Source organism: Aythya ferina, assembly GCF_964211825.1.
Source record: "Aythya ferina genome assembly, chromosome: 25".
NCBI classification, from domain to species: Eukaryota; Metazoa; Chordata; class Aves; order Anseriformes; family Anatidae; genus Aythya; species Aythya ferina.
This window is the reverse complement of record NC_140323.1, coordinates 5,372,702-5,396,439: the sequence shown is the minus strand read 5'-3', so window position 1 is coordinate 5,396,439 and position 23,738 is coordinate 5,372,702. Positions and strand designations below refer to the sequence as shown.

The 23,738-nt window shown below is 58.6% G+C and overlaps 3 protein-coding genes and 1 long non-coding RNA gene across 9 annotated transcripts in view; 2 read left to right on the top strand and 2 right to left on the bottom strand.

The window, feature by feature from the left end:
• The first annotated feature begins 1,691 nt into the window (after positions 1-1,691).
• Positions 1,692-10,649, top strand: HMGA1 (high mobility group AT-hook 1). 3 transcript variants are annotated; one of them, XM_084498017.1, is made up of 6 exons: positions 1,692-1,818; positions 2,118-2,288; positions 6,505-6,618; positions 7,566-7,646; positions 8,063-8,113; positions 9,432-10,649. In XM_084498017.1, the coding sequence occupies exons 3-6, from the start codon at positions 6,517-6,519 to the stop codon at positions 9,486-9,488; spliced, it is 291 nt and encodes a 96-aa protein (XP_084354143.1). In that variant the 5' UTR covers positions 1,692-1,818; positions 2,118-2,288; positions 6,505-6,516; the 3' UTR covers positions 9,489-10,649. The 3 variants fall into 3 exon arrangements, with proteins under 3 accessions (XP_084354143.1, XP_084354142.1, XP_084354141.1); XM_084498016.1 differs by having other exon boundaries at positions 7,563-7,646; XM_084498015.1 differs by having other exon boundaries at positions 7,536-7,646.
• A 117-nt stretch (positions 10,650-10,766) lies between these two features.
• Positions 10,767-12,488, bottom strand: SMIM29 (small integral membrane protein 29). Its single transcript, XM_084498018.1, has 5 exons — positions 12,437-12,488; positions 11,587-11,842; positions 11,479-11,504; positions 11,257-11,362; positions 10,767-11,058 (listed from the first exon to the last, which is right to left on the bottom strand). The coding sequence occupies exons 2-5, from the start codon at positions 11,695-11,697 to the stop codon at positions 11,017-11,019; spliced, it is 285 nt and encodes a 94-aa protein (XP_084354144.1). The 5' UTR covers positions 11,698-11,842; positions 12,437-12,488; the 3' UTR covers positions 10,767-11,016.
• Positions 12,489-15,030: 2,542 nt separating this feature from the next.
• NUDT3 (nudix hydrolase 3) overlaps positions 15,031-23,738 on the bottom strand; it is a 31,205-nt gene continuing 22,497 nt past the window's right edge. The window contains exons 5-7 of one of the 4 annotated variants that reach the window (XR_014685778.1): positions 23,211-23,534; positions 22,067-22,764; positions 15,031-15,541 (exon numbers count right to left, since the gene is read on the bottom strand). Coding sequence is in view for 1 of the 4 variants with exons in the window: in XM_084498013.1 (XP_084354139.1) it covers positions 23,365-23,534 (170 nt within the window). In the remaining 3 variants the exon portion in view is untranslated. Of the gene's footprint in view, positions 15,542-21,069; positions 22,765-23,000; positions 23,535-23,738 lie in introns of those variants that run through there. The other 3 variants (XR_014685780.1, XR_014685779.1, XM_084498013.1) reach the window with 3 other exon arrangements.
• LOC311423682 lies at positions 15,548-21,992 on the top strand. The gene is made up of 2 exons (XR_014685781.1): positions 15,548-20,737; positions 20,770-21,992. It is a non-coding gene; the product is annotated as an uncharacterized lncRNA (long non-coding RNA).

The following is a 23,738-nucleotide window of genomic DNA, read 5'->3' as shown; positions in this document are numbered from 1 at the left end:
GTTTCGGCGACCGAGAACCGACAGCCCCGGTTGTTCGCGCCCCCCTGGCGCTGCTCTCCGGTTACAGCCACTCACCGCCGGCACAGAAGAAATAACGAGGGATATTAATAACAGCAGTCCTCAGCCAGGGACAGAAACCAAATTCCTCACCGGGCTCTCAGCAAAGAGGGGAAGCCCGAGCACGCCCATGGGCAGGTTTGGGGCAGCCGAAGGCACCGCAGCACACGGTGCTTGGCTGGGGCCGCCTGCTAAAGGGGAATGCTGATTTTAGCCAAAAAAAAAATAATGTTTGGGGCTTGCAAGCAGCACCTTACCTGGATGCAAGGCCCTCGGATGGAGGGGACGCAGCGCGGTCGCCATCTCAGGGAGCTGCAGCCGGGCTCAGCCCCAAAATGCAGCGCTGCAAACGGGGCAATGCCTCCGCTGGCAGGCATTTGGAAAGGGGTCGGCTCCTCGCAGGGCTTTTTTCCCTTCCTTTGCATTCATTTTTCAGAAAGGGACACGGCTTTGGTTGTGTTTCAGACAGGAGCCGCCAAGGGAGTTTGCAGGGGGGTTTAAATCCAAGCAGCATTTAGCAAGAGGTGCCACGAGCCTTGCGCAGCTGGATTTGGTTCTTGCCATGTCGCAAACCTTCCCCGCCGAAGTTTTGCGCACGCAGACACCAACACTGCTGGGCTTCACGTTGTTAAGGATGCTTTTTTTAAACAAAAACCTGCCTGAAACTTGAACTCAGCACCACACAGTCTAAAGTTCAGCTCCTAACACCAGATTTCAACCCTTGGAGGCAGGGGGGGTCAAAGCACCCAAGTCAGACTTCCCACGAAATTCACAATCGGAGTTTCTGCAGGAGTTTGGGGGAATTCGGCAGACCCTCATGGCTGAGAGCTCTGCATTTCCTTGCATTACCCAAAAAAAACACCATGAGCCCCCAGATGCTTGGCATGCTGCGGAAGACTGCCCCCAGCACAGCCGGGGGCTGTTTTTTAGGGTCCTGGCAGACCCGGAGAGCTGATGCGGCTCCTGTTCCACACTGACCTAAGGCACCCCAAAGCAGACAGCGCGGATTCAGAACAAAGCTCCCCCCGGGCAGAACCAAGCCCCAAAACCTGCCCGGACCTCGGGGCCGCTCGCCAGCCCCCCCAGCCCAGCCACACTCACCCCTCCGCCCCCAATCCTCTTCTTACAACATTTCCGCGCTGAAATCTGAAACACGGCGCTTCCAACCCTCCCTGGGGACGGAGCACCTGCTGCCTGGTGCCTCCAGAAGGGGATCAGAGGATTTTTTTTTTTTTTTTTATTGGGGGGGGGGAGTTAACAGCAAATAAAAGCACCGCGCTTCACCCAGCGGAGAGCCCCGACGCTCAACCCCAAAGCGCCACCAAAACCCCTCGGTGCCACCCCAAAACCCCCAAACCGCCCTGGGGGCGCAAAGCAGAGTGTGCCCCCTCCCCCCCACGGGACACACGCCCTTAAACCGGGAACCCCAAAACTGGGCACTGGGCACCCCACAAACTGGGGATCTTTTGGGGGGGGGGTCTCCATCCATCCCGGCTGCCCGGGGGGAGCCACCACCGCCCGGGGGGGGTCAGCACGGCCCTGGGGGGGGGTCAGCAGGACCCGAGGAGGGGGCTCGGCCCCACCGCAGCCCTTTGAACGGCCCCATCGGCCCCGGCCCCGCCGCCGCCCGCCCCCCCCGGCCGTGATGCAGGCGGCTCCTCCTCCCGGCGCTCCGCAAGGGCTGGGAGCTCCCCTCTGCCCGGCTGCCCTTATTTAATTTCCAGTGTGATTTTGCTATTTTTAGCACCTGGATCCCCTCCAGTAAGGCTCGGAGTTCGCTCCTTTTTATTATTATTATTAATAATATTATTTTTTTTTTTTTCCCTCTTTCCCTCCCCCTTCCCTATTTTTTTTTTTTCCCCCCTGGCTCCCCGTGAAATGATTTGGACCCGGCTTCCTTCCTCCTGGAGCGCTTTTTCTTTTTTTTTTTTTTTTTAATTTTATTATTATTATTTATATAAATATAAGGGGGTGGGGGGGGGCCTGGCCGTGCTGTGGATGCGTGTGCGAGTCGCAGCCTCTCTCTCCTCTCTCTCTCTCTCTCTGCCTTCTCCTTTCAGATCCGCATTTGCGAGCAGCAGCAGCCAGGAGGGGGGGTTTCGTTCGCTCACAACACAGCCACGCCGGGAGAGGGAGGAAAAAAAAATAATAATTTAAAAAAAAAAAAAAAAAAGCCACCAAAAAAAAAAAATAATAATCCCCAAGCACCCAGCTCCGAGACCAAGCTGACTGTGAGTGCCGGCCTTCCTCTTTCCTTTCTGCTCCGGGGGGGGGTTTGGGGGGTTCAGGGGGGTGCTGGGGGGGCCCGAGGCTCGCTCCGTGTTTGCAAGGGCTCGCGGGTGCCCCTTCGGTTGTTATTAATTACTGGGATTAATAGGGCGATGCACCTGGCGGGGCCGGGATGGGCTGGGGGGGGGGCCGGGCTGCGGGGACTTTTCCTCCGATTTATGGGGTTTGGGGGCTCCAACGGCCCCCAACGCCCTGGGGGGGGCTCCGGCTGCAGCCCCGGGTCGGTTCGGTGGGGCCGGGACCCCCCCCCGGGTCCCCTCCCTGTGGTTATGGGGTCGGTGCAAGGTGCGTGGGGCCGGGACCTTGCAAAGTGCGTGGGGCCTGCAGCGCGCGTGGGGCCGGGGCCGTGCAAACTGGGGGGGGGCTCGGTGCAAACTGGGGGGGCTCGGTGCAAATTTTGTGGGGTCGGTGCAAATCGTGCGGGGTCCTGGCGGGTTGTGTGGGGTCGGTGCAAACCGCCTGGGGTCGCCGCGAAGCACGTGGGGTCGGTGCAAAGCACGTGGGGGGGGGGGGGCTGCGAATTTTGTGGGGTGGGCGCCGAGAGCACGTGGAGCCCCGGCGGATGCTGTGGGGTCGGCGTGGATGGGGGGGGGCGCTGCAAATTTTGTGGGGTCGCCGCAAGGTGCGTGGGGCCGGGCAAGGCCCCGTTGGGGGCGTGCAGCTGGGGGGGGGCACACACTCGGGCAGGTCGCTGCAAAGTTGCAGTGAGGGGGCACAACCCCCCCCTTAAAACCACCCCCTACCCCTAAAACCGCCCCCTACTCCTCCAATCGCCCCCTGCCCCTAAAAGCACCCCCCCCAGCCCATGCCTGCAGGGGGGGGGGCCCGAAATGGCGCTGCTGTGCCCGGGGTTTTATTGCAGCCCGCGGGAGGGGGGGGGGGCTTCACAAAGCTGCGCTGTTGCCCTTCCTGCCTCTTTTCTTTCTCCCCCACCTCCCTCCTTCCTTTCTTTTATCACTTCCTTTTATTATGCATGCCCAGGAAGGAAGGGGGGTGGTCTGCCCTTAATAGCAAGGGGAAGGGGAAGGGGAGGGGGGGGGGCTCTGCTTTGAAGCCCCCCCCCCAACCAGAGGAGCCTCGGCCCTAAGCCCCCATCCCCGAGGCTCCCCAACTTGTGCCTCCCCCGGCCCCGGGCTGGGTTTCCTGGGCGTGAGGAGATTTTTTGGGGTGGGGGGGGGCAGATCTGAGGCACCGCCACCACCACCTCGGTTCTCTTCCCCCCCCTCTTTTCGGGTTGGGTTGTTTAATCTGGGAGTGGGTGGCGGGCGCGGGGGATTTATGGGGCTGTTTGCACGGGGGGGGGGGGGGCAGGTTGTGGCTTTTGCAAGCCGAGCGCGGCTTGTGCAAGAGGTGGCTGCCAGCAGCACCCTCCCACGGCGGCTCCTGACCCACGGGGACGGCCGAGGAAGGGATTTCCCCCCCCCCAGCACCCCCCGACCCCAAGGAGGACGCGTGCCCTCCGCCGGGATTTCTCCCCGCCAGCCTCCAGGAGCCCGGCAGCCCCCTGCTCGCGGTTCCCCCCGCCATGAAAAGGTTTTTTTTTGTGTTTTTTTTTTGTTGTTTTTTTTTTCCCTCTCTCCCTCAGCTGCTTCCTTCCCTCCATGGCAACCCAGCTGCTGCCTCCGATCCCGCTCCGACGCGCGGGGCCAAGCCCCGAGGTGGGGACGGGGACGGCAGCGATGGGGACGGGGACACGGGCGGCACCCATGGGTGGCACCCTGGGCAGCTCCATCTCCCACCCGCATCGCTCACACAGCATCGTGGCCACCAGGCTCTGGCCAGGGGTTGCCCGATGGGGCCAGGACCCCCGAGCAGGGCAGCTGAGGGACCCCCAGGAGAGGGTACGGCACGGCCGGGAAGCTGTGTTCCCTCTGCCAAAGATCGACTAAAAAGAGGGGGAAAAAAGGAAAAAAAAAAAAAAAAAGATAAATACTTCTCAGCCCCTGCTCAGCCCACCAGTATTTTCTTCCCTAAACCTTATATATATATATTTTTTTTTAAGTGCTCCTTGAAGTGCTCAGGGATGCTGTGAGTAATATTTTCGGGGTGTTTACATGACAGCACGCACGGTTTCTGTCCCCCCCCCCCTCCTTAAAAAAAAATCTGTGTGTGGTTTTTGTTGTTGTTGCTTTGCACTCGTGAGTCACTTTCAGAGGGGCCTGGAAGGTCTCGGCGTGGTGGGGGCTCCTCGCGCTGCCCCACAGCGCCTCCAGACACTGCTGTGGGGTCGGGGTCCCCATGGGGATCGGGGTGCCCCGTGGGTCCCTCCCGCAGCCCCAGCAGCGGGGAGGCAGCAGCGCCGTGCCCCCTAGCTGAAGTTTACCCAAACTGAAAGCAGTTGCTAGAGGCTGAGGGTGGTTAAAGCCTCGTTATAGGGCCGGCACCTCTGGCTGCACGAAACCCGCCAGGAAAAGCCTCCTGGGGTCTGCAGCCCTCCGGGGACGCAGATCGGACCCCAAGGGGATGGGTTCGGCCCCGTTCCTGCCAGGGTCCCTGTTCTGCACCCGGCTGATCCCGGCCCCGAGCCCGTCCTCCCGGCTCCTGTGCTGGGAGCAGGGTGTGGAGCACGGTGGCCCCACAGCTCCGGCCGAGCAGGTTTTCCCTACGCCCCCGGGAAGCACCAGGGTGGAGAGGGGAAGATGGATCCCGCTCCTCCACGGGATTTTCCCCGTCAGGCAGGAAAGCCGTGCAGCCCTCTGGGACACGCACACGGGGAGGGGACAGCCTGGTGTCCCTTGGTGTCCCTAAATCCAGCCAGGGTGGCAGGAGCGGGGTGCAGCCCCCAGTCTGGGCTCAGTGGTGCCCAGGTGGGAGCCACAGGGATGCGGGAGCTTGGCAGGGCCCTTCCCGGTGTGCCCCAAACGCTGGGGGTGAGCGAGACCCAGCCCAGCTCCCCCGGCACCCCCGGACCCCCCCGGGGATCCCTGCGGGCCCCCAGGGCCGTGCCACCACCCCTCGTCCTGTTCCAACTTGCCGGTGCCGGCAGCGTGTCTGGGATTTCAAGGGCTCCCGATTAAATCTGGAGCCGCTCTCCTCCTCTTGGCGGAAGGGGAGCTGCTCGGGGGGGGGTTGCTCCGTGGGTCGGGCCCCGTGGGAAGGGCTGGCAGAGCCGCCGCTCCCCAAAAACCTCCCGGGGCAGCGGGGGCACCTGGTTAACTCAGCGGGGTTTCTGTGCCGCGGGGTGAGGCTGGGCCCCTGCCCCGCAGCCCCGATCCCATTGCTCCTGGCCTGGGAAGGGAAGGCAACGAGGCTGCACCCCACTAGGATTTGGGGGCTGTGCCTCAAAGCCAGCCCCGGGGATGGGCAGGGAGCGGGGGTGATCCGGGATGGGTCCCCAGGGAGGGGCTGGGCACCCACAGGCTCCCAGAGAAGCACCCAAAGGGGGGCCCTGGGGGTGGGAGAACAGGGAGCACCCAGAGGCTTCACCCCCTGCATCAGTGCATGGCGTGGCGAGGGGCTCCTGCAGCCCCCCAGTGCCTGTGTGGGTGCCGGGGGTCTGTGGGTGCCAGGGGTCTGTGGGTGTCAGGCACCCATGGGTGCTGGGGTCCCTGCGTGCAGCGGGGATGGTTTGGCACAGGGCGGGTGCCACGGTGCGGCTGAAATTTGGACCTCAAAATTTTGAGTTACCAACTAGTGGTGGGGGACTCCTTTAGAGGTGGGGGGGTCTCCTCCCAGTATGGCCCCTGGTGATGCTCCTGCTTCCCACCCCCCTCACCCTGCCGAGCCCCTGCAGCCCCCCGCTGCCGGTGGGACCCCTCTCCGTGCAGGGAGAGGAGCAGGACGCGGCCGAGCCCTCGGGATGGGTCAGAGCTGCACGTTCGGGCTGATATTTAACTCCTGGGGGGCTTCCAGCAGCTCCAAACCGGGGGCACCCCATCCCTCACCCCCCCACCGGTCACCCCGACCCCACGGCGGGGGCGAGCCCCCTGCTCGCCCTGAGCCCCCCTGTGGGCAGCGGCGGGGCTGTGACCCCTGGGGAGGCTCCGTCGGCTCCGCTCGTCCCTCGCAGCCCCGTGAGTCACTTCCGCGGCCCCCACCGCCCGCCTCCCGCCGGGGAGCGGCGTCGGGTCGCGGCGCGGGCGAGCGCTGACCGGCCTTCCTCCCTTCTGCTCTTCCTCCTCCTCCTCCTCCTCCTCCTCCTCCTCCTCGCCGCCGCAGCCGCCAAGGACGATGAGCGAAGCCGGCGCCAAGTCCAGCCAGGCCCTGGCCTCCAAGGGGGAGAAGGACGCCTCGGAGAAGAGGGGCCGGGGGCGGCCCAGGAAGAAGCCGCAGGTACGCAGGAGGCGTCCCCGGGAGGTGGCAGCGGGGGCTCGGGGTGGGGGGGGAGGTCCCCGAGGAGGGAGGGTGGTGGCTGTGGGGATGGGGGGGGCGCAGGCACCTGCGGGGTGGGGATGCTCAACCCCGGTAACGCCCCCTGCACCGGGTGGATGCTTGGGTACCCCAAATCCCGGGGAGGGCCCCAGCCAAGCCCCCTCTGTGCCACCCCCCCCCCCCTAAAACCCCCGCAGGCACAGGGGGAAGGCTCCGGGGCCTCCCGTTGCTCCTCCCCAGGCTGCCACCGAACAAACCTGCCTTTACAGCCGGGCTAATTAAAGCCCTATTAGCACAAGCTGCTCAGAGGGATAAGATGCTGCCGGAGCCTTTGTGGTGCCAGAGCCCCCCCCCCACCCCATGCAGCTCCCTGGGGTTGGTGGGCTTTGTGCGTGTCCTCCCCCCCCACACACAACCAAAATCTGCTGATTCCCCAGCATTTCACCACCCAGCTGCCGAGCTGATTTTTGGGGTCCCCTCCCCCCCCCCCCGGTGGGATTATAGGGGTTAAACCACACACGGCCAGCGGGGAAATGGGGAGAAAACTGGGGGGGGGGTGAGGATGAGGAGGAGCGAGGCTGCAGAGCAGCTGGATTGTGAGCTGGTGGGGAGCATCCCACTAAGCCGGGGGATTAACACCGGGGCTGGATGGGTCACGGCCACCACGGCTGGCTGAAGGGCACCAGCAGGACTGGAAGGACCCCAACTGGAGCCTGAACTGGTCCCAGTGCTCCCAGCACCCCGCAGGATGTGGCCGTGCCCCAGAGCAGGGAGGGGATGCTCGAGCCGGGAGCACCCCAGGGGGCTCGGCAGCCCCCCGCTGTGCCCGGCACGACCCCGGCAGCGTGGGGAATTGCTCTGGGGACCCCCATCCGCAGCGTCCCCCCCCTCTGCTCTCCATCCAGCAGGAGCCCAGCGAAGCCCCGACCCCCAAGAGACCCCGCGGCCGGCCGAAGGGCAGTAAAAACAAGGCCACCCCAAAAGGCAGGGTAGGTAGCCGGGAGCGCCCACGGCACCGTTTCGGGCTTGATCAGTGACAATTTGGGGCAGATCTGCATCCCTGGGGAGGGGGCGGCTGCCGGCACTGGCACCCGGGGAGGGAGGGGAGGAAGAGCCGGGGCGTGCGCGCTGCCACCAACCTGTTCTGAAAACACGACTCATTTCCTGCACCGCGCCGTGAGTCACGGGGCCGGGACCGGGGCTGGGGGGGGGCTCGGCTGCAGCCCCCACAGTACCTGGGGCCGGCCCCGGGGGATGCCACTGGGGTGATGAATTTGGCAGCCGAGGGAGGAAGGATGGGAGGAAGCCCCAGCAGTGGGGGTGGCACCGTCCCGGCCCCAGCCTGACCCAAATTTCTGTTTTTTCCTCTCTCCCCCCTCCCCCCCCCCCAACTCTGTGTGCTCAGAAAGCTGCAGTCACACCAGGGAGAAAACCTCGAGGCCGACCCAAAAAATCGGTGAGTGGGCTTTTCCCTTCCTCCTCTTCCTCACGGGCCCAATCCTGGCAGGATGCTGGGCACCGGGAGGGGGGGGCACAACAAAACCACCCCGCTCACCGGGCAGGACCCCCAGCGTCCCTTAAACACGGAGCTGTGGGGCTGGGGGGGCGCAGAGCAGTGAGCAAAAAGGGGACAGGGCATGGCATGGGGACGGGGTTGGCACGGGGACAGGGTTGGCACGGGACAGACCCCAGACCCGTGTGTGGCATTCCTGCAGCGTGAGCGCCCAGCACGTTCCTATTTTGTTTTTTCTTCCTTTTTTTCCCCTCTCCCCCTTTCCCCCACCCCGCTGCCACCCACGCTCATCGCCCCGGGAGCTGGGAGCAATTTTCCTGCCCATCCCCACCCCGGGCCGCAGCACTACCCACGAGCTGTGGGGTTTTGCCCCTTTTCCCTCTTAATTTCTCCTGGGGGAGGTGCTGAGGGTGAGGGGCGGAGCGCGATGGGCTCCAAAAACCCAAACCGGGGGGAAATTAGGGCTGGGGAGGGGGCATTGCTTGCAAAACCTGGCCACATCCCCGGCTGTCCTGCATCCCCCGGCATCGCAGCACCGGGATTTTAGGGGGGGGGGGACGGGACACGGTTGCAGTGACCCCGTCCCACGCCAGCAGGGCCGTGCCCGGGGACGCCGCGTCCAGCCCTGGCAGCCGCCGGCCGCGTTTTTATGAATGAAGCCGGAGGAAGCGGGGGCCGGCGCTGAGTCACGCTCACGCTCAGCCCTGAGTCACCGCCGCGTGCGGGGCCGTGCTGCTGGCGGCCGTGCTGCACGGCCCCCCCGATCCCCTCCCATCCCATTCCAGTCCATCCTGTCCTATTCCATCCCATCCCATTCCATCCGTCCTCTCCCATCCCATCCTATCCCATCCGTCCCATCCTGTCCCATCCTTTCCCTTTCCATCCCATCCTGTCCTGTCCCATCCCGTCCCATCCCATTCCAGTCCATCCTCTCCCATCCCACTCTCTCATTCCAACCCATCCCATCCCATCCCATCCCGTCCTGTCCCATCCTGTCCCATTTTATCTCATCCCATCATCCCATCCCATCCCGATCCCACTGCTGGCCACGGGGCACCCCCCAGCACTGCAGCGGGCGTGCAACACCCTGCTCCTGGTGCAAGCCTACTCGGGGTTTCCTCCAAGTTTCCTCCTCGTGCACACGGGGAGTGAGGGCTGGCCCCAAACGCAGGGGAGCGCCGCTGCCTCGGTTTCCCCACCTGTAAAGGGACCCCACCCGGTGCCCCCCCCGCGGTGCCGACCTCCCCCCTTTGCCTTGCAGCAGCAGGACGAGGAGGAGGTGAACATTTCCCAGGAGTCGTCCGAGGAGGAGCAGTGACCCCCCCCCCGAACCGGCGCTACCTCATCGCCCCGCGGGACCCCCCCATTGCCGGCCCGGGACCCGAGGGAGAGGGACGGGGGGGAAAAACCCCAACGTGGCACCCCCCCGGCTTCTTCCTCCTCCCCGCTGCCCCCCCAGCCACTGGCAGCGCTGGCCGGGGGGGGCTCAGCCCCACGGCCTGGGAAAAAGGGGTTGGGGGGCTCAGCCCTCCCCCCGGCGCCACGTTTCGGGGCGGCCCCACTAACTGGGGTGCCAATGGGGCTGGAAACCTGCAGCCTTTGCTGTCCCCCCCCCCTCCCAAATTTAGCGATTTCACCCCCCCAAAGCAGGTGCCGGCCGTCCCCCAGCACCGGCTTTGCCCAGGGTCCTCTGCAGGGATGGGGCGGGGGGGAGGCAGCAAAGGCAAAAAAAAAAAAAAAAAAAAAAATACAAAAAACCCCAAAACACCCCCAGATCTGGCCCGGGCTGCGCCCCCCCACCCCAAATCCCCCCCCAGGCGATTGCACTGTGCGCGGGAGAGCGGCTCCGCAGCGATGCCGGGGGGTGGGGGGGGGCTGCCCCTATTGCCCCCTCTCCCCGGCCCCGGGTGGCCTTTTCCTGATAGGTTCTGTTTGAGTTTTTAATTTTTTTTGTCCTTTTTTTGGTGTTTTTTGGTTTTTTTTTGCGGTTCTCCTCTTGTTCACAACTACCTCTGGATATTTAAGTTCCACTCTCGGCTCACAGACGTGCTGCTGCTGCTGCGCCGCATTCGGGGCTGCCGGGGCCTCCCCCGCTTGGTTTTTGGGGTTTTTCCTTTTTTTTTTTTTTTTTTGGGGTGTCGCTGGAGGAGGGGGTTCTCCCCAGTTTAGTCTCTTTTTTTTTGTTGTTTTAATTTTTTTTTTTTTTTAAGTTTTTCTACTGTTCATGTTGAGGTTCAGGTCGCTCTGCTGCTCCCAGGGACAGAGCCTGCAGGGTGCAGGGGCAGGGATTTGGGGTCCCCCCCCCCTGCCATGACCCCACAGCGGGATTGGGGTCGGTGGTGGGTTTTGGGGCGCTCCCGGCAGGGAGAGAACTGGTGGTGGGGGGGGTGTTATTATTTTTAATTTTTATTTTTTGGTCCGCCGTTGACGACCTTTTGGGTTCCTATTTGCAGTTACTTGAATAAAAACATTTTATGGACGTTCGGTGCCCCGGGTCAGCCACTGGGGGGGGCCGCAATGGGGTCGGCATCTTTGGGGGGGGGGGGGGGGGGGTAAAAACGAGTGGGATTTGCCCTGGAAAAGCAGCACCAGCGCGTTTATTGCAAAGAAACCCGTTTATTTGCCCCTGGGGGTGTCCTGCCCCCCTGGCTGTGCCCCCACATCCCATTCCCAGTGCATTTAAGGGGCTTTTTTTTTGGGGGGGGTGGGGGGGGAACGTTTTCAACGAAAACCATCCCAAAAAAAAGGTGCATGAAGGTGGGAGGCTCCCCGCTGGCATTGCCCCCGCTGTGCCCCCGCCGCTGTCCTCCGGTGCCTCCAACCCCTGGGCGGGGGGGGCGGCAGCCTCAGGCCTTCCACTGCCCGCGGCCCCCCCAGCCGGGCACCACCTGCAACAGACGGGGACCCCCCCAAAAAAAAAAGTGAGCGCCGCCGGCTGCGGACTTGGAAGGAACGAAATGGCTGGTGGCCCCAAAAAGGCCATTTTTGGCCCTAAAAAGGCCATTTTTGGCCCAAAAAGGCCAATTTTGGTCCCAAAAAGGCCTTTTTTGTCCCAAAAAGGCCTTTTTTGGCCCCAAAACGCTCACCCGGGGGTCGTCGGCCTCCACCAGCAGCTCCTGCTCGGCCTCGTGCAGCTCCTCGGCGGGGTCGTAGCTGTACATGGGCAGCAGGCGGTGCCGCAGCCGCTCCGACCTGGGGTGGGGACGGGGGCTGAGCGGGGTCGGGGTGCTGGGGGGGTCAGGGTGTGCCCCCCCCACCCCCCCCCTTCCAACCCCACAACCCCAATTTGGGGCCAAGCCCGCGCTCACCTCCGCTTCTTCTGCACGTACATCACCTGCGGGGTGGGACGGGGGTGTAAAAGGGGGGGTGCATGGGGATGGGACCTCCCCCCCCAGGGACCCCCCCCCCGTACTCACCGCGGCCACCACGGCGCCCAGGAGGGTGAGGAAGACGAAGGGGCCCAGCACGGAGCCCACCAGTGAGTCCCCCGTACTGGGAGCACTGGGAGCTGTGGTGTTGCTGCTCATGGCCGGGCTGGGGGTGCGGGGGGGGCTGCTGCCGGCATGGGGAGGGGGTGGGGGGGGATTAAGGGGGTCGGGGGCACCCAAGGGTGCCAGCACCCAGCTGCCTGCCTGGGTTGGGTGGGGGGGGGGGAGCACCCCAGGTGGGGCCCTGCGGGAGGAATTGGGGGGGGGGGTGAGCAGTGGGGGGGGGCCCGCAGCACCCAGGGGTGTGCACCCCTCCCGGCACCACCCCAAATCCCCCCCAAAGTGGGGCAGTGCATTACAGAGCCCCCCCCCCGTGCACCGTGCCCCCAGCGCTGCCCCCCGTGTGCTTTGCAATCCCCCCCCCGAGCACTGTGACCCCCCCCGTGCATTGCAGCCCCCCCCGGATCGCTGCACCCCCCCGTGCCTTGCACCCCGTGCACATTGCACCCCCCCATGCACTGCTCCCCCCCCCGAACCGCACCCCCCAATGCTCCGCACCCCCCCCAAATCCTTGCACCCCCCCCCCCGTGCACTGCACCCCCCCGGGGCATTGCACAGAGCCCCCCCGTGCACCCCCCTCGTGCATTGCCCCCCCCGTGCTCAGCACCCCCCTGTGCACCGCACCCCCCCGTACCCCCCGTGCTCCCCCTGTGCCCCCCCCGTGCACTGCCCCCCCCCTCAGCCCCCCCGTGCCCCCTCCCCATTCATCGCCCCCCCCCATCGCCCCCCCCGCCCCTCCCGCGCCCCCCCGCGCGCGGCCCGGCCCCGCCCTCCCCACCTGCGCGCGCCGCCCGCACCCGGAACCCGCGCGGCGCGTGACGGAGGGGGCGGGGCTTCTTTTGGGGGCGGGGTTTGGGTTTGGGGGGCGGGGCTTGGGTGGGCGGGGCTTGGGGAGGGGGAGGGGGCTGTGGGCGCGGGGCCGGTAGGGGGCGGCAGAGACCGGGCACGGGGGGGGCGGGGGAGGGGGAAAAAGGGAGAAAAAGGGGAAATGAAAGGGAATTGGGGGGAGAGGGGGGAATAAAAAAGGGGAGAAAAAGGAAAAAAGGGGAGAAAAGGGGGAAAAAGCAAGAAAGGGGGGGAAGAAAATGGAAAAATTTGAAAGAAAATGGAAAAAAGGAAAAAAAATGGAAAAAAGAGAAAAAAATGGAAAAAAGGGAAAAAACGGAAAAAGGGGAAAAAAGGGAAAAAAGGGGTAAAAAAGGAAAAAAAGAAAAAAGGGGAAAAAGGGAAAAAAGGAAAAAAAGGAAAAAGAAGGGAAAAAAGGAAAAAGGGGAAAAGGGGAAAAAAAGGAAAAAAGGGAAAAAAAGGGAAAAAAGGGAAAAAGGAAAAAAAGGGAAAAAAGGGAAAAAAGGGAAAGGGGCTAAAGAGGGAATAAGGGAAAGGAAATAAAAAAGGAAAAAATAAGGAAAGGGGAAATAAAAAGGCAATAAGGGAAAAGAAAAAAAGGGAAAGGAATAAAAAAGGGCATAAGGGGAAGAAAAATTAAAAAAAAAAAAGGGGGGGAAATAAAAAGGAAACTGAATTGAAAAGGGAATAAAAAGGAAATGAAAGGAGGCGGGAAATCTTAAAAGGAAATTAATGGAAATGTGGGGAAAGGGGCGAAAGGGGAAGGGCTGCGGGGGGAGGACGGACACGGGCTGGGGGGGGGCAGCGGCTGCAGGGGGCCGGGGGCCGGACGGACAGAGGGACAGACAGAGGGACAGACAGAGGGACAGACAGACAGCCGGACAGCCGGACAGCCCGTGCCGCTGTGGTGTTGCCCCCCGCAGACCCCAGGCCCTGATCCCGCCGTGCTCCAAATCCGCTTTGTGCCGGGAGCAGATGGCCCCGTAAATAGGTCGGGGGGGGCAGGGGGAGCCCCGAGGCACTGGGACAGCCCCCAGGGTGCTGACACCTCCCCTGGGACACCCTCACGGGGCTGGGTGCGGGTGGGGGGCACCAAGGGGTTTGCTGCATTGGGGAGGGGGCGTGGGGGCTCGTCCCCGTGCCCCCTTGGCCCTACAGAGCCCAGCGCTGGGGGCGATCCCGGTGTCCACAGCATCCCCCGTGGCCCTGCTGCATCCCCAGGGGGTCCCAAAGCCCCTGGAGGGAAGGGAGTGGGGTGGGAAGCTGAGCACTGGGGTCACCACCACCCCAAAACCCCGCTGTGGAGCCCACCCCATGCACCCACCCTGCCCCAAATCCCTCCTGGCCCCATCCAGCCCCGTGCGCCCTTCCCAAAACAGCCCCGGGGGGGTCCTGGGGTCGGGTGGGTTCCAGCCCTGGTTTGGTTTCGCATCCCAAGAGGAACCAAACCCCATCCGGGTCAGGTGAAAGGACCCGGCACAGCCCTGGGCAGCACAAATTGGGTTTTCCTGCCCCAAGGGGAAGCTGCTGCACCCGCAGGGAGCAGGCCCCAAGCTGGGGAGAAACGGGGCCGTTTGAGGGCTCGCAGACCCTGCTCTGGCCCCATGCAGCAGCTCCCTGAGCATCGTCCCACTGGGGAAGGCATCGCGTGTCCTGGGAGCCAAAAATACCCCAAACCTGACCCCCGGGACTGGGGAACGCTGCCCGAGGACCCCCCCTGTGGTGGGGTGGCTGCGCACACGTGTAGGGCACAAGCAGTTAGGGTAGGTGTGAGAAGGGGTCCAGGTCAGCTTGCTTTGGGTGGCCTTGGCCCCAGGGGTGCCGGGGAGCCCCCAGGGCGCTGCAGCAGCCGCTGGGTTTGATATTTGGAAATTAATTTTGATATTTTGGAAATGAACAGCGTTTGTGAGTGGCTCCTTTCCACCTCCCTTTGAGGAGCTGTGTACCACCTCTTCCCACGGTGCCGGGCACAGTGCAAGGCTGGAAAAGCAGCTGAGGGGGGATTTCTTCCCTAAAACGCAGCCCCATCCCAGCCAGGACCTTGATGCCCATCGTGGACACGAGGTGCTACGCAGGATCCACGAGCCCGAGGAGGACGAGCAGCAGCAGGGCGGGTTCGGGGGGCTGCCGGTGCTCCCTGTGCCACCAGCACCCAGCCTCAGCACGAAGCAAGGGGCTGCTCCCACACGGAGGGCGAGGACTGGACACGAAGCAGGGTAAGCAGCTGCGGAGAGCTCAGAGAATTGTTGCTCTGCAGTTCAGGACTGGAAACACCCAAACGGGACCGTGCCGAGCCCTACCCTTCACCCCGGTTCTCCAGCACAATCCCCTCCGCACCCATCCCAGGTTGAGGAGGGCTCTCCCGCCTGTGGTGAGCCTCCAAAATGTCCTTCTGCAGCCTGCGGCCATCCCAAGGCACCCGAGGAAGGGCTTTTTCCCCCGGTGACACCTCGCTGCCCAAACCCCAAACCCACTGCGTTACCACAGAGTTAACGGCGCCGGGACGAAGAGACCAGGCAGCAGCAGTGCGAAATATCGGCGTTTATTGGGTGGCACCAGGTTACAGCCTGCGCTCTTGTCAAACTCCCTCCGTTTGTTCGTTTAAACTTTTTTTTTTTTTTTCCTTTTTCTTCCCAGGACAGCAACGGGCTCCCCTCGGCCACGGCTCGGAGGACGGCGGCTGCAGGAGGGACGGAGCCGAGCTCTTGGATGCGCCCAGCCGAGATGGGCACCATCAGCGCAGCTGCACAGGGACCACGGCGGCTTCCATCGGCTCAAATCAGGCTCAAAATGCACCGAGTTTCACCTCAGAAGTGGGACAGGGGTTGTAACGATGCCACGGCTGAATGAGGACTGGAAAGAGAGCCCCCTGCTCGCTCTGGAGGTACCACGAGTCAAAATGCTGCGGGTTTGTGCTGAGCTCGGCAGCCAAGACCGAGCCAAAACTGCGTTATTCATGGGCTCAAACCAAGATGGGACCCTCAGAGAGAACCAAACGTGTTTTCTGCTAAAGAGCTTCACTCGGAATAAGTGCATCCTAAGTAAGAACAACGCCAAGTTGGTAAGAAAGAGAAAAGCCATCAGCTGAACTGCTGGGTTTCCAAAGTGCCCTTGCAGTTGTAAAGTGTTTTTTTGCAAACCATTTTAACTTGCAAAAACATTAACTTTACCGGATCAGAAACACAACACACAGGAGTGAGAAACAAAGTCTGCGGGCAGAAAAACAAAACAGGTGATGGGAATTACACGTGGAAATCCAGCCAGAGTTCCCGGAGAACAGAGTATTGAACTTTGGATGCACTGCACTCCTCAGGCCTCTAATTCTTGTAACTTTGCTCTCTACATCATCGCCTTCTCCTCCTCCCAACTCATTTGATGTCCCCACCTGAACATGACAGCCACACAGCAGCACGGACACATCCCAAGACCATCAGTGGAAAACCCAGACCATTTCTGACTGCGTGCTGCTGCCACAATTGCGCGGCCACCCCAGTCCCCAAACGACTTGGAGACGTGGCCACAACATGTAAAACCCTCCCCAGCTGTAACCGGCCGTGGGGGGAGGTCGGGATCTGGGCTGGGCTCACCAAGTCCTCCCCTCGGCCACGCCGGCGAGCCCACGAAGAGACACAGGAGAGCAATGGGCAGCCAAACCCAAATCCATCCCAGAGGGATCTCGGTTAGGTGAGGAATGAAAGGGCTACGAGTGATGCTCAGCCCCACTGGCACCCGCCCCGTGCTGTCCGTACAGCGCTGTGTCCCCGTTATCCGTCCCGTCCCCAGGCTCCCAGCAGCTCGGGGATGCGGCTCCCTCACCCCGGGGTACCGCCGGGACGTGGTGGTGCAGAGCTCGTGAGAAGATTGAGTGGGAAATGCGAGGTGATGGCTCCAAAACCACAAACCAGGGCACACGAGAAGTTCAGCGAGCACGCTTGGACCTCCCGAGCTTCGCTCCTGAGGCAACTCTGGAGCTGATTTCTCAGGCGTAACTTGGAAATTCTCACTTTCCCAACACCAAAGCAAAACGAAACAAAAAGAAAGAAAAGCCCTAGCAACTAGCACCAAAAAGAGATCGTACAAATCCCCTAAAATACATCTTCAGTCCAGTTAAGCGCTCCTTTCCACCCATCTACACCTCTCATTAATTACGTACAGACCTCGTGGCGAATTACCGACAAAATCCTATGCGTGGCCACACGCCTTCCCCCACTGCAGCCCCAAATGCATTCAGATTCACTTCAGCACAGAGAAAAGGGAGGCACACACACAGCCCTGTGTATGTTCACACCACAAACCTTGCCGTGTGAGCCCGGCTGAGCACAGCGGTAGCGAGGCCACCGCATCCCGAAGCCCTGATGTAACCACTAGATGATGCCATCCTATTGAGCAGCAAGGACAGAGCCAGGAGAGAAAAGCCAGTTAGCGGTGGGAGCACAGCAGCTGGTGACTGATGGGAGTTTTTAGGTACCGTTAGAAGGAAAGGGTCCTTCAGACCTTCTCCCTTCCGAGCCCACCCAGGTCAGACACCAGCGAGCACCCTGAACGCCAGGACCGTGCTGGCACAGCGAACACCTCGAGATGTGCTGTGCTGTAAGGATCCGGCCAGGAACCCCACAATCTGTTCTAGCCACAGAGTAACACCCCAAATCCCAAACCAACACCGTTCAATCCCCCACCGATCCCGTTTCTGCACGTTTCCCTCCCCTGCAAGGCACGGGGTGTCAGCCGGCACACCAAAAGCCGCCGCACGGGGAGCGAACCCCGCGGGTCCCTGCTGCAGGGAGAGCAGCCTGCAAGCGCCCTGCCAGCCCCAGCAACCCGATCAGCTCTGTCAGCCCCGTTATTTTTAGGACCGTCAGCTCGGCGTGGGGATGGGGAAGCAGTTGTGCCTCCCGCGGTGCCTGGCAGCTCCCGCAGCAGCCGAGTTCGGAGCCGTGCCTGGTCACAGTGACCAGGCACCCGCAGCAACCTCACCCAGTGGCTTAAGTCTGGGTAAAAGAGACCAGAGGCTCGTCATCCACGCCTCTGCTGAGGATCCACACCAGCCGCAGCTTGTGCACCAGTTCAGTATCCAAAGCCACCTTCCATGAGCTCCTGGATCACCCTCGCCTCCTGCCAGGGGATGCGCTGCGCAGGTACAAACACCGCACCGGCTGAAAGCCCTAAAACACATCTGGGTAAGGAAAAACAGTTTTTGAAAGTGGTCAATTCAAGCTGTTATAACAGGGGGAGGGAAACACGCAATCAGTGCAGCATCAAATGTTTTTGCTCTTCTGAAGCAACCAGCGTGTTGCAAAACAGGGAACCGATTTTCTGCAGGGAAAACTCGAGGCAGGGGCCCGAAGCGCCTGCTCGAACTGGGGAGGAAACTGAGGATTCCTGACATTCCCTGCCCACATTTTCAGCCACGGAATATTTTGTGTCTGCACAAGGGAAAAAGCAAGACTCCAGCAGATTCCGATCCCTTTTAATTCTTCACTTTACACAGCTTGCTTTAAGGCACATTCAAGACCACACTGAACTGAACCGCAGTGGACACAAACCAGGCTGTGCAGCACAACGTCCAGCTGCCTCGCGTGAAGCTGCTGGTAGTGCTCAGAAAGCAGCTCCTCTCCAGCCCCCAAGGCAGAGCTCTTACCTTCCCCTACAGCACACCAACACAGGCTGGCATTGCCCCGGCACCGCTCGGCGTTTCCACCCTGCAGCCCGTGCTGCTGAGCTGGGATCAAATCAGTTTAGGAAGGAACCGTGGCCCCCCGAGTGGAAGAACAAGGAGACAGATCCCAAAGGGTGTGCTTGAAGAGCAGAAAGGCAGCACAAACACTCACCCACCCGTCTGTGCCGCAGTTCGAGGGCAAAGTGAGTTGTGAGGTTTCATCAGCTTTTAAATGACTCCTTACAAAGCTCCCCTGCACTAAAGCCCACCCTGTCCCCTTCTGTTAGGTTTTAATTACTGGTTCTTGGAGTTTACCACAACAGCAGCCTACTTCAGCTCTGTTTCAAAGCGTTACGTGAAAAGAAGGCCGTTCATCATCACAGCTTCTGATTTCTCTTCTTCCAGCTGCCTCACGCTCAGCAAGCAACCTAATCCTGACACCCTGCCTTCGATGGATTCATCTCAAGACATTTCAGCTGTAAAACTGCCCAGAGGTTAAACGTCTTGTTCTGAGAGTGAAATCACGAGCAAGCAGTACTTGCCCTACCTGATGCTCATGGCAGAGCAGCTGGTGAGAAAGTCTGCTGCCACGTCCTGCGTTAGTCGTCACCAGGTCAGTCCTAAGGAGCACCTAAAATTCAAAGCATTGGGAATTGGGAAATTTACCAATTTTTTAGAGGAAAGCAGCTTGGGCTTGCTGCACCCTGACACCGCAGCTCTGGCTAACATAAGAGCCTGGGGCAGCGCTGGTAGGAAGCAGAAACATCGCAGGGCTAGAGGAGGTGCAAGCCTTCCCGAGCCTCCCTGGGGGTTTCACAGCACCCAGCTGCCCTATCTCCAGTGAACTATTGTCTCAAGTCAAACAATCCGTCTTTGTGAAGAAGCCAAAGGACATCTTTGTGAAGCGACCAGCACTTTAACAGCACGGAGTGCCAGTTTCAGGAACAATGGAGGGACACCCTCCTGTAACTCTTTTTGAGGCATCTCTGAGGATCTGCTACCTCTGAGCCTCGCTCCCTGGTTTTGTCATCGTTGCCTCGAGCCTCTTGCAGCCAGTTGAGCAGTCAGCACGTGCAGCTGCGTGGCACACCTACTAAATACCATGGAAAACCATCACCAAAGAGAAAATAGTGTTCCTTTTAACTGAAAACAAAGCTTTTTCCTTTTCAAAGGTACCTCCTGCTGGGGCTTTCCAAAGGCAAGTCCAATTTGAAACCCAAAAACCAGCTTAAAGTAACAACCCGAGCAGCACTGTCTGTTTGCTGCCACACAATTTCCAATCTGACGTTAACCAGCGTGCAGAAATCCCTGTTCCGCCACACCAAAAACATATTTGAGAGATTTCCTAGAGCTGGGCACAAACGATTTCAGCTCCGCTCTGTTTAATTACACTTGGTACTTCCTCAGAGGGACGTCCACCTGCTTCTTGAGTTTTAAGCCTCAGTTAAAATCAGCGAGGAGGTGGGGAGCTGGCAAAGAGCTGCTGGAAAAAATCAAGCAGCGCTCACTGCAGGCATTATTTGCCCGGAGGTGTTGTCCTTTTTCTCCTGCTCCTGTGCTGGAGTCAACCAAAGAGAACCAACGCCAGCAGAGCAGCTATCCAGCATTGGTTTCAGCCACCAGCTAATGTTTTACTGCTGCAGCAGTAATCCAAGCTCGCCTGTCAAACGCTTCCAAGGACAGAGATCCAGGTTTCTGTTTGTATTTTGAGGTTTAAAAGGTAATCACGCTAAGCAGGGGTGTCTAAGTGCCAAATGCACTTCCCTTCTCCATTAAGGTCTCAAATAGGTTTAAAAATCCAGATGGCAGGATGCAAGTCCCCTGTACTAGGATTTAATCTCCACAATACGAGAGGAAACAAATCACTGTTGAAGGGTGGGAACGGCCCCGAGAGCTTCTCTGCAGCAAGCAGCACGCCTCCCTCTGCCCCCTGCTTTTTGCAACCTGAGGTTACACTTCAATGCACAGAGAAATCCAGGATCGAGCACTTCAGGAGCCAATATCCTTCTCCACGTGCCAAAGGCAGTGTCCTCACATGTGCGTGGATACATGCACAAGGAGCAGCGAGGGAAAAAGGAAACTTCTTCATGACTTTACCCCTAAGCAGCTGCAGAGGACACTGGAAGCTTCGTTTCCATCAGTCCCCCGGTGTGCCAAGAGATAATTAACAGAAGCCACTCCGAGCTTCAGCCTGCGCATCACGAGGAGGGCTGGCATTTACCTCAGGACTGAGCTCAGAAAGCTAAGACGAGCACGCGCAACCTGCAGTGGCAGGGAGACCTGCTGAGCAGGCTGTGAACTCACAGGACATTGAATGGAAGGATCAGCGCCTCTCTGCTCTGCTCAGACAACACCCAGGAACACCAGGACCAAGCAGGATCGATGCTACGCTGAAAGCCCAAGAATATTATTCATGAACAGGAGCTGAGACACCGTAACGTGTCTCAAGGGGTGAGTGCAGCCACTGCACGCCTCGAGGGAAGAGCTCCCCTAACGCCCCCAGCAGCAGCACTGCTGGAAGCCCGAGCCCGACCCTACACTGCTGGCTTTTTAGCAGCTGCCCACGAACTCTGTGGGGTTTCAGCAAGCAGCACCCGTCGCTACTGCAGAGCCCTCCTGTCACTAATGAAGGTAGGTTTGTTTGTCGGTCCCAAACCAAAATGAGCACAATTTGGGTAAAATCGCCCTAGCGTGCAGCGCTATCGGTTGCTACGGAAGAACCTCAGATGCTGAGGAAGACAGGAATTGGGGTGCTGCAGGCAGATTTAGGTGGAACAGGACTAAGGCCCGTTCTGAACTCCACACCTATTGAATAAAAACTATTCCTACCCCAGGAGCTATTTCCAGTTAGGAAGGCATAACCTCAGTCACTCGATGGTACTGTGGTAACAGCATCAATTCATGCCACATTAGAACGCTTTCTTGGCACAATTTATTTTTCCGACCCAAACAAATAAGCCATTAGCAAGTCATTAACAATATTCTACCCTAAAATGTCAGTTTAACAGCCCTGTAAAAACATTTTTTTTTTTAGTTTAAAAACAAAAAAGTGTGCATGCTATTGATATTAAAACTGCAGTTACTCTTTCAGGAGTACCAGCTGTTTTGTTGCAAAGCATTTCCAACATCCTAACCTGTACAGAAAAGACAAAAACTCAATCGAAGGCAGTAGATGGCTGTGTTAGGTACCACTCGCGGCTCGGTGACAGCGGACTGTTTGGATTTCTTGTACACTTCCAGATACGATATATTCAAGCCCTTTTGAAAGTTTGGTTCAGCCCGATCAGCACAGAGCAAGGAAGTATTGTACATTCGTCTCTAAGTTGAAGTGAACTGAACTGGTGTAATTTAGGCTCGATTCCAGACGCTCCATTTCAAGCTACTTCTTGAATAATGCCTCTCAGCTTTTTCTTATGCATGGTTTTTCATGTTAGCAATCACTGGCACTGCTTTTGGCCTGGCTACTCCACACCGATGAAAGCAGGGAGAACAAGAACAGGAACAGAATAGGATCTTAAAATGAACAGCTTCTTGCCAAACCAGCAAGGATACCATTCCCCCTCGTCCCAGGCTCCATGGATATTTCTATCAGATTTTCATATGTTAAGCACTTCTTGGGAAGAGAGAAAAACTCTGGAACAGTGAGTATTTATTAGAATATTTTTTTGTTAAATAAAGAAGGAAAAAAAAAAAAGAGTACTGCAGATTTAATTTCACATCTTGGCTATGCTCTGACAAAGGAGAAGTTACTGAATCCAGCAACTACTTCTTGTCCCAAGCCAGGGATTAATTAATGCCCCTCCCAAAACTTGTACCTGTCCCAACCCACCCCCCAGCCCCAACCCTTCCCATTTTATTTCTCAACTAGACAACACTGTTGGCAAATCAAGACAGCATGAAACTTACATCAATAAAAACAGAACAAAACAAAAGTGAAGTGTGCCAATGCATCAGGGGAACTATCCTATCGAACGGTGTACTTCTCCAACTAGCACTTCTGCTCGGGAGTCAGCTGTACCTTTCACGGAGGGAGAGTTTAAACATTCTGAGCACGCTCCACGGTGCAACTGCAAGTGCTGCAGAACCACAGGACGAGAGACCGAACACCTGAATTTTTCCCCCCAGGACTCCTTTTTCAGGAATACACATGGTTATCCAGCCAAGGGTTCGTGCAGTAACACTCAGTGAGTACAATCCGATGCTTTAGCACAAGTTACAATATCCAGTTCAGCACGGTATAAGGCATGTGGACAAGAAGAGACATCAGCAGAACGCAGCAGGATCAGCAGAACAGCATTGGTGATCGACGCTCCAGTTTGTCAGACTTTGAGCCCGCTCCGAATCCCTGATTCCTACCACAGACAATTAAATTCATTTTCTGTCGTAGCGTTTCTGAGGCTATGTATTTTTGGCCGAGTGTTAAAAGCCCAACTCCTTTTGTTTCACTCTGATGTAAAAAGCAGAAACATTGGCGGAAGCTGTAGGAGAAGCAACTGAGCAGCAGGGATATCTGCAGGTGATCAAAACTCTGCCCTCAACTTCAAGTGTCACTGCACTAAATCGGGGGATACTGAATGAGGAGTAAACTGGCCCAGCCAATAGCACTGTCACAGAACGTGTATTTAAAAAAAAAAAAAAAAAAAAAAAAAACAGAACAAAAGGCAAACAGATTAATTATGAACCTTTCTTTTCAGAAGCAACCAGGATTAAAAAAATTCCCGCAAAATTAAAACGTTAGATTCTCCACCTAAAAAAAAGTTTATACATATGCGCTGAAAGTGACCACCACACAGGTCTGAACAGCACCTTACAGTACAGACTAAGACTTAAAGAGCTGATCTCACATTTGAAGTCTTTTAATTAAAAAAAAAGTGGCTATGGCTGGGATGACACGAACGGGACACTTCAGAACACAAGGCAGAGGCAAAATTGGCAGCCTCGCTCACCAGGCCATGGAAGCGGTGTAACGGGAAAGGGGCACTTCATGCACAAAATGTATTTTACAAAATACATATCCAAAAAGCAAAAAAGCCAACAAAAAAAATCCCACCTTGCACTAAATTGCAGCACTCTTAACACTTGCTCTGCCACAGACTGCTGCCCATGCCTTGTTTGATAGAGGAGGCATGTGAAAAAGGGGAGGGGGGAGGGAAATCCATGTTTCAGTCTGGTTTTCAAAATTGCTCTCCCAGGGACGTCTTCAGTCATCTGATGTCAGACACAGAGCTCTCAGAGTACGTCGTGGTCATGACTGGAGTGCCGTTGTTTGCCAAACAACCTTGCCTCAAGGTTTCAAAATACGAGGCCTGCACCGGTTTATGATACTGCAGAACTTTTATGGCATCTTCTATCTTAAACCATTCCCTTTTCCTTCCTGTGGGTAGAAAGAAAAATCAGTAGATGCAACAAAACTGTTATCTCCTCTACGCTGATTAGCTTTCGATCATCGTCACACATGCTAGTGCTGCAAGAATCGTTTCAGTCCGTAACAAACAGCAGTTCAAAAGGCACCAGGAAATTCTCTGTGTTCTGTGATCTCGAGGGCCACCCACTCCAAACACCTCATCAAAGGCTCCTT